At 38.9% G+C, this 18,608-nt stretch overlaps 2 protein-coding genes across 3 annotated transcripts in view; one reads left to right on the top strand and one right to left on the bottom strand.

The window, feature by feature from the left end:
* LOC121737532 (coatomer subunit alpha) overlaps positions 1 to 315 on the top strand; it is a 33,145-nt gene extending 32,830 nt beyond the window's left edge. For both annotated transcript variants that reach the window (XM_042129186.1, XM_042129185.1), the window contains exon 23: positions 152 to 315. In XM_042129186.1, coding sequence (XP_041985120.1) covers positions 152 to 238 — 87 coding nt within the window. In that variant the 3' untranslated portion in view covers positions 239 to 315. The remainder of the gene's footprint in view (positions 1 to 151) is intronic.
* LOC121737533 (facilitated trehalose transporter Tret1-like) lies at positions 125 to 12,010 on the bottom strand. Its single transcript, XM_042129187.1, has 12 exons — positions 11,870 to 12,010; positions 8,870 to 9,022; positions 7,804 to 8,006; positions 7,266 to 7,452; positions 6,447 to 6,611; positions 4,742 to 4,878; positions 4,385 to 4,477; positions 3,822 to 3,933; positions 2,643 to 2,757; positions 1,050 to 1,211; positions 534 to 597; positions 125 to 220 (listed from the first exon to the last, which is right to left on the bottom strand). The coding sequence occupies exons 1-11, from the start codon at positions 11,931 to 11,933 to the stop codon at positions 567 to 569; spliced, it is 1,422 nt and encodes a 473-aa protein (XP_041985121.1). The 5' UTR covers positions 11,934 to 12,010; the 3' UTR covers positions 125 to 220; positions 534 to 566.
* Between the last annotated feature and the right edge of the window lie 6,598 nt (positions 12,011 to 18,608).

Here is an 18,608-nt window from a genome sequence, read left to right as displayed (position 1 = left end):
TGTGTGTGTGTGTGTGTGTGTGTGTGTGTGTGTGTGTGTGTGTGTGTGTGTGTGTGTACTGTGTACGCGCGAGCGCTCGTGTGTTCGTGATTTTTTTAAGATGGACTAATATTTTCATGTTTTTTTTTAAATAACTTTTTTCTCTTTCCAGGGCAAGTTATGTCCAGTGTGCGGCGTCGCGGAGATCGGCAAAGACGTCCTCGGGCTAAGAATCTGCCCGCTGCAGTTCCAGAGATGAACACATGTATTGTAATATTGTATTATCTAATTAAGTCTATATTATAAATATTAAATATATTATTGTAACTTGGTTTATACGCGTGTTTTTGTATCCCATAATAAAGTCGTTGTGTCGTAGAACCTGTGGGTGCCGTACATTTTTATATGCTTAGAAACTAGCCCGTATTTAAAGTATCTTCTTCATACAAATAAAATATCGGTTTAACTGTGTCAAGTAAGTAACACATACACATGCAGACTGATTGACAAAGAAGTTTATAACTCGATTTATTAATAAAAATATAATACTTTACCAGGAAAATCTTAACTATAACTATATCCTTACACTAAACATCGACTGGGTCTGGCTCCTTGCTCCTGAAACAGAAGCATATTTTAATTAAATATGTTTGTAATTAACGTTTGTACACTACAGCAGCCGTTCTGAAACTTTTTTGGTGGCCGTGGTCCGTCAAAAATTGTTACTTCTTAAAATGGACCCCCAAAAATAATATTTTGTCTTGTATTACTCGCGGAGCCTATCAGGCCTTTGGCGAAAAAAATTCTGACTATAATCTGCTATAATTAATTTGAGGTTGCCCTATATGTCTGAACTCGACTGACCTAACATCGCTACTAGACAAGCAATGTCAATGACCGCTGGTGCCACGCTCATTCCATTTTGACTATAAGAAACGCCAGTATTATAATATTCTGTAAGTTTTTTTTATGAAATAAGGGGGCAAACGAGCAAACGGGTCATCTGATGGAAAGCAACTACCGTCGCCCACGGACACTCGTAACATCAGAAGAGCTGCTCCTAAAGCTACCTGTTGTTATTATTGAGCATGTCCTGTATCTCGTCGAACGTCTTGCCCTTGGTCTCGGGCAGCAGCGGCGAGGCGGAGAACGCGAAGCCGAGCGCGCAGCACGCCGCCAGGATCCAGAACGCCGTGTATATACCGTACGAGGCCGCCACTTCGCGGAAAAACCTGAAAACGATCGCGTTTAAACCATAAAGTTTTTTTTTTTTCTATGAAATAAGGGGGCAAACGAGCTAACGGGTCACCTGATGGAAAGCAACTTCCGTCGCCCATGGACACTCGCAGCATCAGAAGAGCTGCAGGTGCGTTGCCGGCCTTTTAAGGGGTAATAGGGGAGGGTAGGGAAGGGAATAGGGGAGGGTACGGAAGGAAATAGGGGAGGGTACTGAAGGAAATAGGGGAGGGTAGGAAAGGGAAAAGGGTAGGAGATTGGGCCTCCGGTAAACTCACTCACTCGGCGAAATACAGCGCAAGCGCTGTTTCACGCCGGTTTTCTGTGAGGACGTGGTATTTCTCCGGTCGAGCCGGCCCATTCGTGCCGAAGCATGGCTCTCCCACGTCTAAACCATAAAGTTAATATACCTAGCGGAATAGAGAAACAAAGGCCTTGAGCAAGAGAGATGTCACTATCAGTAACACTGCGTGGTAGAAAGAGACGTGTGATACACGACAGCAGCACTCTTTTTTTGACGTCCAGTCGGCACATGCCGCACGTTGACAATTTAATCTTATAGAAATCGCGTTCAATCATGCTTGTGTAAGTGTATACGTATTACGTACACATATTTTCGCACACAGATAAAACCAATTTCGGTTTCGTTTGACAGCTCGAGATTGTTGCTCTATTCCGCTAGGTATATTAACTTTATGGCTTAAACAAAAAAAAATATATTAACTGTAGGGTGTTTCGCTTATGATATAATCTACGAATAATAAAAACTAAGGAATCGTAACTCCCATAGTATTACCGTTTTAAAGGTTTCTTTTGATCTGTCATGTAACGTCAGCCTTTATACCGCTCAAGGCCACCTAAATATTGCAAATGTATTGAAATGTGTAGGTACCTAAGGTACACTTTTTTGACAAGTATAATTGTGGAGCATGTTTTTTGACGGAGTTACTTTTCCTTAGTTTTTACTTTTTATTATTCGTAGGATATAATAGAATATACAGGGTGTAACAAAAACAAGTGATAATAATTTAGGGTGTGTAGGTGTTCCCTGTAGAGAGTTCACTGTGAAAGTAGCAGCGCTGAAAGACCAAAAATTTTTTTCACTTTTGTATGGGGTAACTCGTGACGCTCGGGCCCTTGCCCATACAAAAGTGAAAAAAAATTTTGGTCTTTCAGCGCTGCTACTTTCACAGTGAAATCTCTACAGGGAACACGTACACACCCTAAAGTATTATCACTTGTTTTTGTTACACCCTGTATATGGTAGTAGCTGGTGGCTGCTGATAGTGATGATTGGATGTAAAATTACACCCAGTTGATGCTTGGTTAGGATCTGCCTGAACACACGAAGGAGGCGATGCTGCTGGCGAGACACTTGGTGTCATGTATATGTGGAAACGAGATGGGAGATAGCAATATGGTCTCACCTGGTCCACACGAAGCCTGCGAGCCAGCACATGAAGGAGGCGATGCCGCTGGCGAGACACTTGGTCTTCACCGGGAACATCTCCGCCACCAAGATCCACGGTACCGGACCCACACCTGGATATTTTGTAATGATAACATAAAATAATCAATTATACTTTAAATAATATCATGACATTATTTATTAATAGTCAATATGTGATGTGTTGCTATGAATAAATTGATGAACCGATGGAAAGAACATAAAAATAATGTTGTTTAAAATTTCAATAGTAGGGTCAAAATATGTTTAGCGCATAAAGTTAATATACCTAGCGGAATAGAGCAACAATCTCGAGCTGTCAAACGAAACCAAAATTGCTTTTCATCTGTGTGAAAAAATATGTGTAGGTATACACAAGCATGATTGAACATGATTTCTATGAGATTAAATTGTCAACGTGCGGCACGTGCCGACTGGACGTCAAAGAAAGAGTGCTGTTGTCATATATCAAACGTCTCTTTTTACCACGCAGTGTTACTGATAGTGACATCTCTCTTGCTCAGGCCTTTGTTTCTCTATTCCGCTAGGTATATTAACTTTATGGTTTAGCGCGATGCTTCTAGCAGAGTAGACAGAATGATAGAGTATGCCGACTTAGAACTGATGTTGAAATTTTTAAATTTGACGTATTATGACGAAAATCGTCGCTAGGGTTGTTAAATTGTTATCTACGAATTTAAAACTATGACATATTCGCTGGACGTGTTCCTCTTTGGTCGTATTGTTGTTTATGTTTCATTTGGCACATGCGATTAAAATTGTCAGAATCCAATTTTGAAATCTTTATTTTAAATATTTAAAAACAAATTATATCAGCCAGCGCGAGGCACAATCCGTTTATAATCCTAGTGAAACCCGACGAATTTGACAGATATTGAAACTTGTCCGTCTCTTTGCAGTCGAACTACTGGTCGTTATGTCTATTGTGCTTCCAGTATACAGCGCCATCTATTGAGACATATTTTAATTTCAATGTTACCTCGTGAGTCGTGTTGTATATTATGACCTAAGTCATGTGGTCGGCTTATGTCAATTCAATGTTAGCTGTGATCGGTCGGATGCGTTTGACTTAACGCGACCAAATGACTTAGGTCCCCCATCTGCCTAGGAATCAACTTCTCTGATATTATGTACTGACCGAGCGTGAACAGCACCATGTAGACGATGAGGCACAACAGCGGGATGAAGGCGTACGGCTCCACGTTGTACTTGTAGTGAGAGTCCAGCAGCGCGTACACGCCGATTATACCCTGCACACAGAATGCTGGTCAAAAAAAGAGGTGGTTTGTGTGTCAAGATAAATCGTAAATATCGTGGATTTTCGATATTTTATTTGCCGCTTCAGATCCAGCGTGCATAGTCCCACTTAAAAGGCCGGCAACGCACCTGCAGCTCCTCTGATGTTGCGTGTGTCTATGGGCGACGGAAGTTGCTTTCCATCAGGTGACCCGTGTGCTCGTTTGCCCCCTTATTTCATAAAAAAAATATTGTGGACAGATTAGGTGGCAGAATCCTACCGGAACGTCAAAGTCTGGCCATGGTAAAAAACTCAACGTGTGTGCTGGCTGCTGGTGGTCACAGCTCTTCACGGCCTACAGCCAGTTTAATACCCTACTCCAAAGAACGCCTGCAGCCAGAGATCTTCGGAAAGGAAAGGTCATAGAAACGGCCATCTAATCGTGGGTACGTCAGAGTGCTCACCAGGAATATGGCCAGGCCCAGCGAGGTGGTCCACATGAGCAGCTTGCGGCCGAGCCGGTCCACCACCAGCGGCGTCACGCAGCTCGTCACCACCTGTAAGAAGGTGTGAAATGAAGGTGAAGAATTGCCTGAGTAAGGACTAAGGAGACTGAAGCGAGGTAGTTTGGTTCACAAGTCTCTGCTTGTTCATGACAGTCTCTTTAGAAACAAACAAAATATTATATTCAACAACATTTTTCTAAAAAGTATTTAGGTTTGCAATTACATATTTTCAATATAGTATCTATTCAATCTGAAGCCGTAGCCTTCATCCCAAAGAGAAGAAAGAAGAAATTCAAGTAGCACACTACACTATACCTGCACCACGCCCATAATGATGGTGCCATCGGAGGCGGAGATGCGGGTGCCGACCTTCACCAGCAGCTCCTCCATGTAGAACAGCAGCACGTCGATGCCAGACAGCTGCAGCAGCATCGCCAGGAACACGCAGATACCTGGACGATTTTTTTTTCATATAATAAGGGGACAAACGAGAACACGGATTACCAGATGGAAAGCAACTGTCCATGGATACTCGCTACATCAAAAGAAACGGGTCACCTGACGGTTAGCAACTACCCATGGCCACTCAACATTAAAAGTAGTGCATTGCCGGCCTTTTAAGCAGCGCCCGATCCAGCTATTTCGCCGCTCCGGGCAAAATAATAATTGCCGGCCAAGTGCGAGTTGGACTCGAGTACGAAGGCCACCGATGCGACACCGCGCCGCTCTCAATTTGCCGCCCCGGGCAATTGCCCGGTTTGCCCCCCCCCCCCCCTATATCGGGCCCTGATTTAAGAGGGGACACGCTCTCTTGCAGGTTTGCAGGTCGTTTTGGTCCGGATAACTTACTTCATTCGCTAGTTTGGCCAGGTAAGATAGTAAGATGTCAAAAACGCCTCTAAAGGCATACATTTGTGTCATCTTACGGCCGTTCCCAATATTTGATCTATCTCTGGTTTTGCCCTACTAGAGATAGGAATAGCTCAGATTAGACATTAGAGACATATATTTTATGTCAATTGTGAGCTATTTCTATCTCTAGTAGGGCAAAACCAGAGATATATCAAATATTGGGAACGGCCGTTACTTGGCTGTCCAAACTAGAATGCATTATGATTATGCCCTCCGGTGGTATTGTTACAACTAATTGTTCCCCCATCTGGTAAAGTCAGTTCTCGTTTGTTTCTTGTAGCAAGAGGCAAATTCTAATCTGCTCAAGTCATCCGTAAAATATATACATATAAATAAAATTGGAGTGTCTGTTTGTAATTTTAAAATAACCGTTTTTTACTACATGCATATGAATATTTATACGGTACTTACACCAAAATAACAATTTTTAGAATTTTTGTCTGTCTGTATGTCTGTCTGTTTGTTCCGGCTAATCTCCGAAATGGCTGGACCGATTTTGACGGGACTTTTATTGGCAGATAGCTGATGTAATAAGGAGTAACTTAGGCTACTTTTTAACCGACTTCCAAAAAGGAAGAGGACAGTTTTTTTACTTTTTTATTTTTTACCTATGTATTTAACATTTTATTGACGCGGACGAAGTCGCGGGTAACAGCTAGTATAATATATAATTATAATAGTATCCTTGCTTGAAACTCAGGTGCAAACATCCTTATTTTCGCAGGAGTATTATCGGAGGAGCATACGTGGGAGAGACATGCTTCGGCACGAATGGGCCGGCTCGACCGGAGAAATACCACGTTCTCACAGAAAGCCGGCGTGAAACAGCGCTTGCTCTGTGTTTCGCCGAGTGAGTGAGTTTACCGGAAGCCCAATCCCCTACCCTATTCCTTTCCCTACCCTCCCCTATTCCCTTCCCTTCCCTACCCTCCCCTATTACCCTATTCCCTCTTAAAAGGCCGGCAACGCACTTGCAGCTCTTCTGATGCTGCGAGTGTCCATGGGCGACGGAAGTTGCTTTCCGCCAGGTGACCCGTTTGCTCGTTTGCCCCCTTATTTCATTAAAAAAAAGACCCAAGTCTGTGGCAAAAAGAAGATGGTGACTCACCCAAAGCCTTCACCTGTCCCCTAGTAGCCCACAGGTCTTTGATAGAGGGTTCCTCTTTGAACTCCCTCGCCACCACCGCTTGCAGACCCTCCAGCTCAGCTTGGACTCCAGCTTTCGATGTTCCTCGTAGTTTCTGTAATACTTGGGATGCCTCCTCGGTTTTACCTGCGGAGAATAACTCTGCCATCATAAGGAAAAATGGAGGCTTCTTATCATAGAGGAAAATAATACACGTGCTTCTAATATTGTCATGTTGCACACGTCTGAATATCAGAATATTGACAGAAGCGAGGTCAACGTTACTGGTGCTGCCTAAAGGCAATGTGCCACGCTAAAGCGTACATTGCAGTAAGTAATATTGTGTCCTATTCTAGATTGTATGTATGTATTATTGTATGTATGTATTATTTTATAAGACATATTTATTACTTTATATGGTGGCGGTACCCACAATTCGCCTAACATTCCTGCATCGCGCTATCGAAGTTTCGGAGAACGGCAATATATATACAACGTCTGAGATGACGTCAGTGGGCTTCGGCCTGACCGAGCATGCTATCTCGCTCGGTCGGAAGATCTTCCTTTTCGGCCGCCACTAACAATGTTAAAATATTATAAGACGTATTTATTATTTCAAAAGAGCGGTTCTCAAACTTTTTTGGGGCCTAAATTCAAAGACAAAAAAAAGAATGTTATGTCTTGGAATGAAATAAGTCTCCATGCTGGTGTCTAATAACATTTATAAAAACAATTGTATCGCTCGCGGAGCTCCTACGAGGCCTTTGCCCATGGCACCTTCAGACCTTTAAAATACTATACCTTTGTACACCAAAAAGAAAGGTGTCTCCGGGATCAGCCACGTACAGGGGAGGTAGACCAGGGACAGTATCCCGCCGGTGGCCGTCAGACCCCAGTAGCTGGAGAAGGGGCCGATGGCGTACGCCAGGAGGAAGCCCACGTTGATGAACAGGAGGAACAGAGCGGAGAGCGCGCCGCGGTTCTTGTCCTGGGGAGACGAAAATGACATAAAGGTAGTTTGTGGTGACATAAAGGTAGTTTAGGTGATGGCATAAAGGTAGTCTAGGTAATGAGTAATGACATAAATGTAGTCTAGATAATGACAATATAAATTGTCTAGTTATTCCATACTAACACATATTATAAATGCGATGGTGTGTCTGTCTGTCTATCTGTCTGTTATCTCTTCACGCCCAAAGTGTCTCCATATCAAAGAGCAAAATCGGTTCAGTAGTTTGGGCGTAAAGGGGTAACAGACAGATAGACAGACATACACACTTTCGCATTTATAATATTAGTATGGATTAAATCACTGAATGCGGCCGTAAGACCTCTTTACCTCAGCAATCTCCCCAATATACAGCGGCACCATCGCGAACTGCATGCCCGTGGCGCAGCCCCACATGATCCTCGCGGCGTACAGCGTGGGCAGATCCGCCGCGACACCGGCCAGCAGCCAGCCCAGCAGCAGCGGCAGGTTGGAGCCCATGATGATCCAGCGACGGCCGATGTGCCGGGAGAGAGGTACGGTTATTAGCGGACCTGGAAACGATGACAGTTATTAGATCTTTCCTTCCTACTATGATTACCATATTTAAGAATATGGTAAAACAAATTAAGAAGCATTTACTCATAAAAAATATATAAATTCGGCCCTGCATCGCAAGCGCCATGACACGTCTTGGCGATGTGTTTCGCTGGTTAGTTTAGCGGACATCAAAACTGCACTTTGATCTACTTACCTTCATGCCTTCTTAGCACTAAATCACACCAAACCTTTCCCGTCAGAGAAACTTATCTAAGCTTCTCTGACGGGATTTTCTTAGCTTCTGTGTTTTTTTTCCTATGAAATAAAGGGACAAACGAGCAAACGGGTCACCTGATGGAAAGAAACTTCCGTCGCCCATGGACACTCGCAGCATCATAAGAGCTGCAAGTGCGTTGTCGGCCTTTTAAGAGGGAATAGGTAATAGGGGAGGGTAGGGAAGGGAAGGGAAGGGGAGGATAGGGAAGGGAATAGGGTAGGGGATTGGGCCTCCGGTAAACTCACTCACTCAGCGAAACACAGCGCAAGCGCTGTTTCACGCCGGTTTTCTGTGAGAACGTGGTATTTCTCCGGTCTCCGTGCCGAAGCATGGCTCTCCCACGTTTTTATAAAATAAGAGGGCAAACGAGCAAAGGGGTCAACTGATGGAAAGACTACGTCCGTGGTCCGTCGCGGGCCTTTTAAGAGGGAATACGCTCTCTTTTTGAAGGTTTGTAGGTCGTATTGATTCGGAAATACTACTGGTGACAGTTCCTTCCAGAGTTTTACAGTGGACGGAAGAAAGTTGCGCGACAACGCACGGTGGAAGACAATTACTCATCAAGGTGATGAGGGTGGTATATTTTTCGCGTTTTCTTACCTAGCAACCCTCCCAACACCAGGAGAGATCCAATCCATGACTCCTCAGACAGCGTGGGCTCTCTCGGCAGCGGGGAGTGGTCGGAGCGGAGGTGGGGGAAGACGGGGGAGGTCCAGCCCATGGACATCCCGGTGCACAGGCTGCCGTAGCTCGCTGGGAAAAGATTATTACGCAAATTTTAATACAATACTACTACCCAAATGTCGCCCGCAACTTCGCTACGCCAACAATCGTTTATACGAAAAGTAAACTATGGGGTATATATCTTTTCCCGGTACTCAACATACCATACCAAATTTTAACACAATTGGTTCAGCGGTTTAAGCGTGAAGAGGTAACTGACAGAGAGACAGACACACTTTCACATTTATAATATTAGTATGGATATTATGTGTTTGTATTCTATACTTACCTACTATATTATTTAAAGCTGAAGACAACGTTTAAACGCGTTTATCTCACAGAGTAGGTACGGGGGGCGATTTCTGTGCGATTTGGCACCTAATATTATAATATTACTAGCTATTTGATCGAGCTTTGCTCGGTATTCGATAAAACACGAATGAAATGACATTTTATAAAAATGATTCTTAGCTAGATCGATTTATCGCCCCCGAAACCCCCTATATATTTCATGAAAATTGTTGGAGCCGATCCCGAGATTCCAATTATATAGATATAATATATATACAAGAATTGCTTGTTTAAGGATATAAGAGAGTAGAATATAGACAACTGGGTAGGATACAGGCACGGGATATAGGAAACTGCGGTTCCCGCAGATTTGCTTGTTTACGCGAGCGGAGTCGCGCGGAAAGTCTAGTCCCTGAAAGAAAGTTCTTCTATGTTTCTTGATCTAAAATTGTAGCTTGCTTGGTAACAAGTAACAACTAACAAGTACCAACTACCTTTATCAACACCTGTTAGGTTGTTAGTTGTTACCCTTGGATTTCGGAAGTAAATACTGTTATGTTATATGTATAGTAATGAGGTAGTAAGTAATTAATCTTATTTTATTGTGTCATTATATTCTAATGGTAGTTTTTGCGCGATTCGTAGGTCATAGGACAATGTTATAATTAATTAAAATTCCGTACGTGGAATACTAAATATTATTATCTACTTATTATATTTTAAAACTAAGTCATCCAAGTGCTACAAAAATAAAATATTTTTTATTAAGTATTTAAGTATTACAATAATATGGAAAATTGAGATGTTAGATTGATGTAACAACAATAATTTGTTGCACTTTTGTTTAATTTATTCCTACAAGCTTGCAGTACATTTTGTATTCATTCACGAAGGCGCTCACCTTGAAAATGGAATAATTGAAATATGTGCTGGCTCTGTGCATGTGGTTTCCGGAGCTTAAAGAATATATTATTAAAAATTTCGGTAAAACATACAAAAAAAATAATATCCACAGCCGAACGCCACGTAGAAAATAATATATACAAGCTGACCCGGCAACATTGTTTATCAATATAATAAGTACCTAGACAAAATATAATATTTATTATTATTCTCAGGCCTAACGAATTAAATACAAAATTTCGTCAAAATCGGTTGAGCCGTGTTGGAGCAGTTCGCGCACATACACTGTGACACGAGAATCTAACTAATACTTAACAATAATTATATACTTAATTAACGCTATCTATCATTAACGCACAGCCCAAACCACTGGACGGATCGGGCTGAAATTTGGCATGCAGGTAGATGTTATGACGTAAGCATGCGCTAAGAAAGAATTTTGATCAATTCTGCCCCCAAGAGGTTAAAAAAGGGGATGAAAGATTGTATGAAACTTTGTCAATTTTAAACTGATCGGCGATCGCTGAGACTTTGCATAAGTACTTACATAAAGCTTCTATGACGTAGGCATCCCCTGAGAAAGGATTTTGAGAAATTACACCCCCAAGGGGATAAAATATGGGATAAAAAATTGTATACATATAAAAGGACATATAAAAATCTATTTAACTATACTATGCATGTTGTATTGCCAAAACAATAAATACCTTTCTTTGGACTTCAATGGTGTTAGTCCGCTAAAACTTGGTTCAAAGCTTAAAGTAGGGTAGTTTAGGCCCCTAGGTTACATATAAAAACCGGACAAGTGCGTGTCGGGCCACGCGCAATATAGGGTTCCGTAGTACCGCTAGTTTCTTAAAATGTTTGTATGGTCAATGAATGTACATTTTTTAATCTATATTTAATTAGGGATTTTTATCCGAAGATATGTCCACCAGTGTTTGATAAGTTTTGTATGGTAAATGAATGTACATTTATAACGTGTTTTACACTACTAACAACATCATCTCAGTTACTTTCAAAGCAATTTGAACGAAAAGTTCCTTTATACTTCGCCGAATATATTTTGTTTAGTTGATCGGCTATTGCTCATGAAGTCTTCTTAGCTGTGATAATTTTCCTTTTAAATTCAGCATATTTCCTACTTCCGTGAACATTTTCACATTTCCAGAAGCAACCGTTGAGCTGGTAGAGGGGGGGGGGGACACTGGACTTTAAGGATTTTTTCGAACGCCCCCACACGATGAGGTAGACGCGAAAAAAAAATTCATCCCCGCTTCATGTGTAGGGATGGTACCATAAAATATTTTTTAAGATTTTATGTACTTACCTACCATTTTGTCGGCATTATTAATATGTGCATTCGTGCCAAATTACAGCTTTATAGGTCCTATAGTCTCCGAGCAAAGTCGAGTCTGAGTCGGACAGACAGACAGACAGACAGACGGACAGACAGATGGATAGACAGACAGACGGGCAGACAGACGGACGGACAGACCGAAACTATAAGGTTTCCTTGTTGACTACGGAACCCTAAAAATCATTCAAGCTTGACTTTTGTAGATAAACAAGTAGCTTATAATAAATACAAACACAAGTATTATGTAAATAAAAATTTTATGTTTAAAGTTGAAAATTGTAATACCATTACTACGAGTAAAAAAATTACAACAAAAAACTTACCAAAAGAAGCTGCCAAATATTGGCGCCATTTTAATTTCAACTCCGCTTTCAATGTGTCAAACATCACTTCGAATTTGGAATTTTTTTTTTATTTTTTTTAAATTACTCAACAGACGAGTACACGGTCAGCCATAACGTTCGGCTCTGAACCAGGAATTGTTGCTAGAGCGCTCAGATTACCATTCACATTTTTTACATCTCAATCCTTGGTCTTAACTCTTAATTAGTTAGTTAAGATTTGATAAAACAAAGGAAAAAATATTTAAAAATAGTTGATGCCCGCAACTCAGTTGCGCCAAAAATCGATTATCGCGTGGGATTAGTAGCTACATTTTCCGGGGTAAAAGTATCCTTTATCCTATCCTGGGACTCAAAGTTCATGCCAAATTTCAGTAAAAGCGGTTCAGCGATTTGGGCGTGAAGAGGTGAAGACAGGCAGACATACTTTCGCATTTGTAATATTAGTAAATATCCAAGACTAGCCTCGTTTATTGCGCGGGATCGAATCGAATCGTACGTCACAGTACGAAAGCGCTCTAACTAGAGCTTCTTACAAGATTGTCCTTATCATAATGACCACGCATACATTATTTTAGAGCAGGTTTTCCCTTCGCACTTGATTACCTTGAAAAAGGGATAAGTATTATTTTTTTTATTTTTTTTATTTTACCATTTATTTCAGGCATCTAGGCCCATAACCATAATACAATTTATACTTTACAGACTAGCATACATATTCATATTAAGTATAACAAATACTTACCTTAAGGACTTACATTAATAGGTCCTTAATCCTCATATTATTATCAGAAATGTGAAATAGTGTGTCGTCTGTAATAATGTCTATTGTGTTTTCGAAGCTAAGCCAATTTTGATGAAATTGTGGAGGACTTGGCAGGACTCAAATAATAAACACTGTTTGGTCGTCCCACAAAATTTCGTCCCAATAGGATTATAGGACGAGTTTTTGTTTTTAATTCTTTAGGAAACTTTATTGCGCAAAAATGTACGGTTCCTGTACGACTTCTGCCGAAATAAAGTACCTACCTAGGTACTTAATTACATACGAGAAACGTCTTGTAGAGTGTAGACCAAATAAGACTTAAGATCTAAGAATTTCATTACAATTTCATTACAATTTTTTACACAATTTCTAAAAACAAAAACATTCGATTAATTGGTTTTTTGTTTGAATTTAGAACAGTGACAATATTAATTTACCCTTGATCTTGAAAACGTCATTGGCTTACCTTCACATTTTACAGCTGTCACGCTGAAATGTATCTTATTTTGTGCCCGAAAGGTTTGAAATTATATTGCCTTGGGAAAATTACAACAATATTTTTTCTCTTGTTTTAAAATTATACGGTATTTGTGATAAAAAACTGTGAATGTATTGTTTTACCTGATTTAAAGTAAAGTGTCTTTATTTCAATATTATTGTATTATTTCTGTTTTTAACAATACGAAATATTAGTTCAAGTATTTGAAAGCAGATGGCGTTACAATAAACAAACGAAGATGATGATGAACGAAGATGTGACTTAGTATTTCGGATTTCCCAAGAACAAGACTTAATAATTAGATCCTTTTTCCTCTAACCAAAACTTTATTCACATTAAATTTAATGGAAATACTTGCAGTCGTTTTGTAAAAATTAAAAACACTAAACAATTAACACCCCTACGACTCAGCTCTAGAGAGTAAAAATAACTGAGAATTATAAGAGCAATAACTCGTTTCTATATTGCTAATTTCAATTTATAGGAAATTAAAGAAGATAACTTTTTAGGGAGATCGCAGACGGCACACTTTTTTTGTGATCGAGTCTGAGGCCGCATATACAATTTGTATGACCGCGCCATACCGACTGTATGTGCGCCGCACTCGATCACACAAAAAGTGTGCCGTTTGCGATCTCTTTTAGGGTTCCGTACCCAAAGGGTAAAAACGGTTAAACGGGACCCTAGAAAGACTTCGATGTCTGTCTGTTCGTCTGTCTAGCCGTCTGTCTGTCCGTCCGTCTGTCTCCAGGCTGTATCTCAAGAACCCCTATTATAGGTAGACTTCTAAAATTTTCTCTGTTGCCGCTATAACAACAAATAGGTACTAAAAACAAAACAAATTAAATATTTCAAGGTGGTAGGTACTTGAAATGTTCACAAAATATACTCAGTTGTAGGTACTTTAATAATTAAAAATAAAAACTTACAAATAATTAAGGGGGCAAAAATTGTGTTTTTCGTATGGCAGCCCCATACAAAAAACACAATTTTTTGGCTATTTTTACTCTATAATGATACGGAACCCTTCGTGCGCGAGTCCAACTCGCACTTAGTCGATTATTTTATTGTAAAGTAGAAGCCAAGATTGAAAATAATAAGTTATGTGATACGTTCATAATATTATAAATGCAAAAAAATATCCACAGCCGAACATATAACCTCCTCCTTTTTGGAAGTCGGTTAAAAAGCGTGTCCATCTGCTAACTCTTCTTGCATAATATAATAATTATACAGTTCGACAAGGCTTTATTTGAGCGTGGCGAGAAAAGGAACTAAACGCTTCTATCATAGAAAAACGTCATTTTTGACATGTGTTTGACAGTTCTCCTACCAGCAGCGCTCCCGTCAATGTCACCCACGTTCAAATAAAGCCTTGTCGAACTGTACCACTGAACCCGCGATTTGACATGGAAACACTTTAAGCTTTGAGAAACGTAGGTACGGAGATTTTGAGAAATGGGCTGTGTTCACTGAAGAAAGTTGAAAAGTTGTGGGCAACATCGCGAAATCATTTCATTATTAAAAGTAAAGTAAGTAAGTACGTAAAAAAGTAATTCATACAAACTTCGTATATTTTTAACTTTTTTACAAACTTTATGAAACGGTGTACGGAGAACCGCACTTTGACGTTGTATATGAAAATTGTCTGGCATTTTTTGTGGAGGGAGAGCGGGGTCGTTTGTTGTAACAGGATTCCAATTAGTCGCCGCGATCAAAATATTATGGCGGGCTTTTCCGCGAGCGGTCGCCATGTTTTTTTATTTTTTTCACGCTTTAGATTTTCGGTGGCAAAGCTTTGTTCGCTACGAGGTTTTTCTTTATATTAATTGCTGGTTGCAGCGATTTATTTTGCTTGTTCGTGTTTATTTTTCTATTGCTTTAACGTTTTTAATATGAAGCAGATTAACTATTCGATTTATTAACAATTAGATAAGTACACGTTTAGGTACTACCTCACTTACCTGAGAGCTCTACTCGTAAAAAGTAATAATTATAAGGTCGGGTTGAACTTTGCACGGAACCCAAAAAAGGAAAAACAACTAAAATCGAATTTTCCTTGTTTTAGGATTTCGTAATTCATTTACTTAAGCGTAATCCTAAAAAATTTAGTCAAGTGGAATAACATTTAGAAAGCTAGGATCCTAGCTAGGATCCTAAATCGGAAAAAATGTGGCTTCTAACTGACTAAATCAGTGTTGTCAGATGGTTTCAACCTTTTATCTGTAGTGGGAACTGCTAAATCTGTATTAAAGTCAATTTATATTATGTTATAAGATCTGGAATCCATTCGTAGGTAATTTTTTAAGTCTGCTGGTTGCAAGTAGTTCAGAAAGTTCATAATTCATAATTTTACGTGGAACAAAAATTCTTTCAACCATCTTTTTCGCCTTTTATTTATTTTTATTTTCATTGAGCCAACAGCTAAGCCTATGAGAAGACCAATTTTTTGTTGCTTTGATAGAACTGGAGTCATTAAGAAGACGTCTGACCAAAATGACAACTGATTTAGTCACTAAATTAGGACAAGTGGAATAAGAAGCTTCTAATTAGTCTCCTAATGTAGGATCCTAGCTAGGACTTCCTAAATAGGACAAGTGGAATAAGCTCGATCACCTATTAGGTTAAGAGGATACACCAGGGGCTAGAGAAATGAATAAAAAGTACGTGTAATATCTATAGCTGTCTCCCTTACCTATAGCCTATACCGCAGAACGCGATAGAGACAACTGCAGAAAATCTAGAAAATCAACGATTCGTTGTCCCCTGATACCTTCTCCAAAACTTAACCGATTTAAGTACTTTTTTCATTAAAGGCTTGAGCTGTGATCCTATGTTTTATTTATTTTTTTGTATAATCTAGCCAAATCTGTTTTCTGGATGTTTAAACACAGCAGAAAATCTGGCCATTTTTTGGGTTTTTGGACGTTCTTAACCTTTTTAATAATAAAATTATGAAAAAAAAAAAGAAAACATAGGGACATTGTATTAGTGGCCGTAGATGTTCAGGAAAAAAATTATAACTCTACTAACATTATCCAGGGAGGAAACAGGCGACAACGTTTGTATGGAAAAAAGGGCGGTGTGGACTCCTCTTAATAGAACACTGAACACCTAACATACGATGATGCCTGTTGGCTATTGTCAAAAGCCGATTCTAATGTATAAATTACAAGATTGTCACATTAAAATTGAGTAGGTAGGTATAGAAATTAACTAGATACCGTACTATTTATTACACAACACTTCCCCGCAGTCACGTAGAATTATTAATTTACAAAAATAAATTACCAGAAGAAAATATAAATCCTGGCCATCAATTATTTAAAAATGTTAATTAAGAAAAAAAAGTGGAGAGGTTCGTTCAAAAACTGAAGGCGTCGGGAGATTAATTAAAAAGTTTGTGAACAACATGGCCGCTCACACCAATTAAAACATCCACGATCAACTGCTGTAATATTTTATTAATTCATTAGGGGTCCGTGAGATTATTTTTACATATAAAATTATACACTTATAGTTTATAGCCCATGGTCTAGTAATTTCGAATTTGTGTCTTAACTTGAAGGTTGTGACTTGTAGCTTTTGCGTACTAGGTAGCCGGTAGAATTATAATCTTACAAGTTACAACTGACAAATTCTATTTAATACCTACCTGATAACTGTGTAACAAGAAAAATTATCCATCTCTTTTCTGTCGTGTAGTTTTATCTAGCCCATTGTGCTAAGACAGTAAAGTAACAGAATACCTGTGTATTGAGCACACACTTGGGCACTACAACTCCTGTTTACAGTAAAATCATCATTGGCTCAATGGATATTTTAAATGTAGTGATTTAATCCACGCAGCAGTTTGTCAACGAGTCAACCAGATCACTCGGTAGTTAAACAGCAATAGGTAGGGCTGCTACACGAGATAAAATTACACCGATTACGTTTTTCAAATTTCCAAAGGGTAAAAGAGGGACCTCATTACTAAAACTTGGTTCTCCGTCCGTCTGTTTTCAGGCTCTCATCAGACAGGTATTTCATTTTGACAAATTAAAAACAACATTTAAAAACTAATGTTTACGGGGACTAAACAAAAAAAAATATCTCAAACAACAAACGCATTTTTTGCCCTTTGCTCATGACATTAGGCTTGTATTAACTACATAAGAAATAATATCATTAAGTATAGGTCTACCAGAATCTGATGGCAAATTTTGACAGCAGATTTAAATAAAATATCCTTGATCATTGGATAAACTTATATAGGTATTTGCATGTTTCACACACATAATCAGCAGATTTAAGGAAAAAAAAAAGTATCAAAATTCCAATTACCCCGGTATTGCTAGAGTAAATTTACTTTCTCACTTTTTGCCATCAAATTCTGGTAGACCTATAGTATATTAATAATTAGGTACTGTAACGACCTACATCTGATGATGATTTGTTTTAAAACCGGTCATATATTTTGTTAAAATTGATAATAATTACTAAATATTATAGTAAAAATGTAAAGAAATATTATTTATTACTTTTATTATTATTATATATTATTATATATTTTTTATATTATATTATATTATTATTATATTATAGTGTATAACTATGAATAAAATTGTCTTTTATTAGTGTTTTCATATCATTAGCCTCAACGACGTTCGCCGGTTCAGCTTGTAAATTAAAAAAAGCTTTTTTAAACCCATCATTTGACAGCCCTAACCGCGCCAACTAATTGGATATTAACATTCCCGGCGGGTGATGTAAATCATTGTGGAAGTATTTCAGTCATTTCAATTGGTTCATCAGTCGCGGGGTCGACTTAGCTTTATTATTTACAGAGATTATTATAACGCCTTGTTACTTTATCGGGTAAAAATATACATTACCACAAGATTACCACAAGTTAATTACTTTATTAATACATGTTTCCTTTGGCTATATAAATAAAAACGAATTTCCAATTTTGTTAGTCTCGCTAAAAGTCTAGAATTTTGGCGAGATTAACATTTGGCCGATTTGGCTAGTTTTAGTAAATTTTTCATAGTATGGAAAACAAGTAATAATTATTAGTAAACGCTTGATATCGTCTGATTGCTTATTTAGAGACAAAATCTGTCAGGCACAGAATAATAAATATACCGTTTTTGCTTTTCTTTTATCCTTTATTCAAATTATGAATTATTTATACAAAACATATTTTGTACCATCATAATGTAGTTATAAAATATATAATTTAACTAAATTGTTAAATTATATCCATCCAACATACAACATAGTTATAGGTATCGTAACAAAAACAAATTAAATGGGCTATAATGCTTCCCATCTTTCTACTTAGCGAACCATCATGATGCGCCGGGCGAACAGCCAAGACTAACGACTATAAGATATCGCGCGAAGGTAATTTGTCACAACGACAGCTCCACATGATTTATTCCACGACAAACACTCTCCAAATAGACCCC

This window comes from Aricia agestis, chromosome 21 (genome assembly GCF_905147365.1).
Source record: "Aricia agestis chromosome 21, ilAriAges1.1, whole genome shotgun sequence".
NCBI lineage: Eukaryota > Metazoa > Arthropoda > Insecta > Lepidoptera > Lycaenidae > Aricia > Aricia agestis.
The sequence above is the reverse complement of the archived record's forward strand: the minus strand, read 5'-3'. Positions and strand labels throughout refer to the sequence as shown.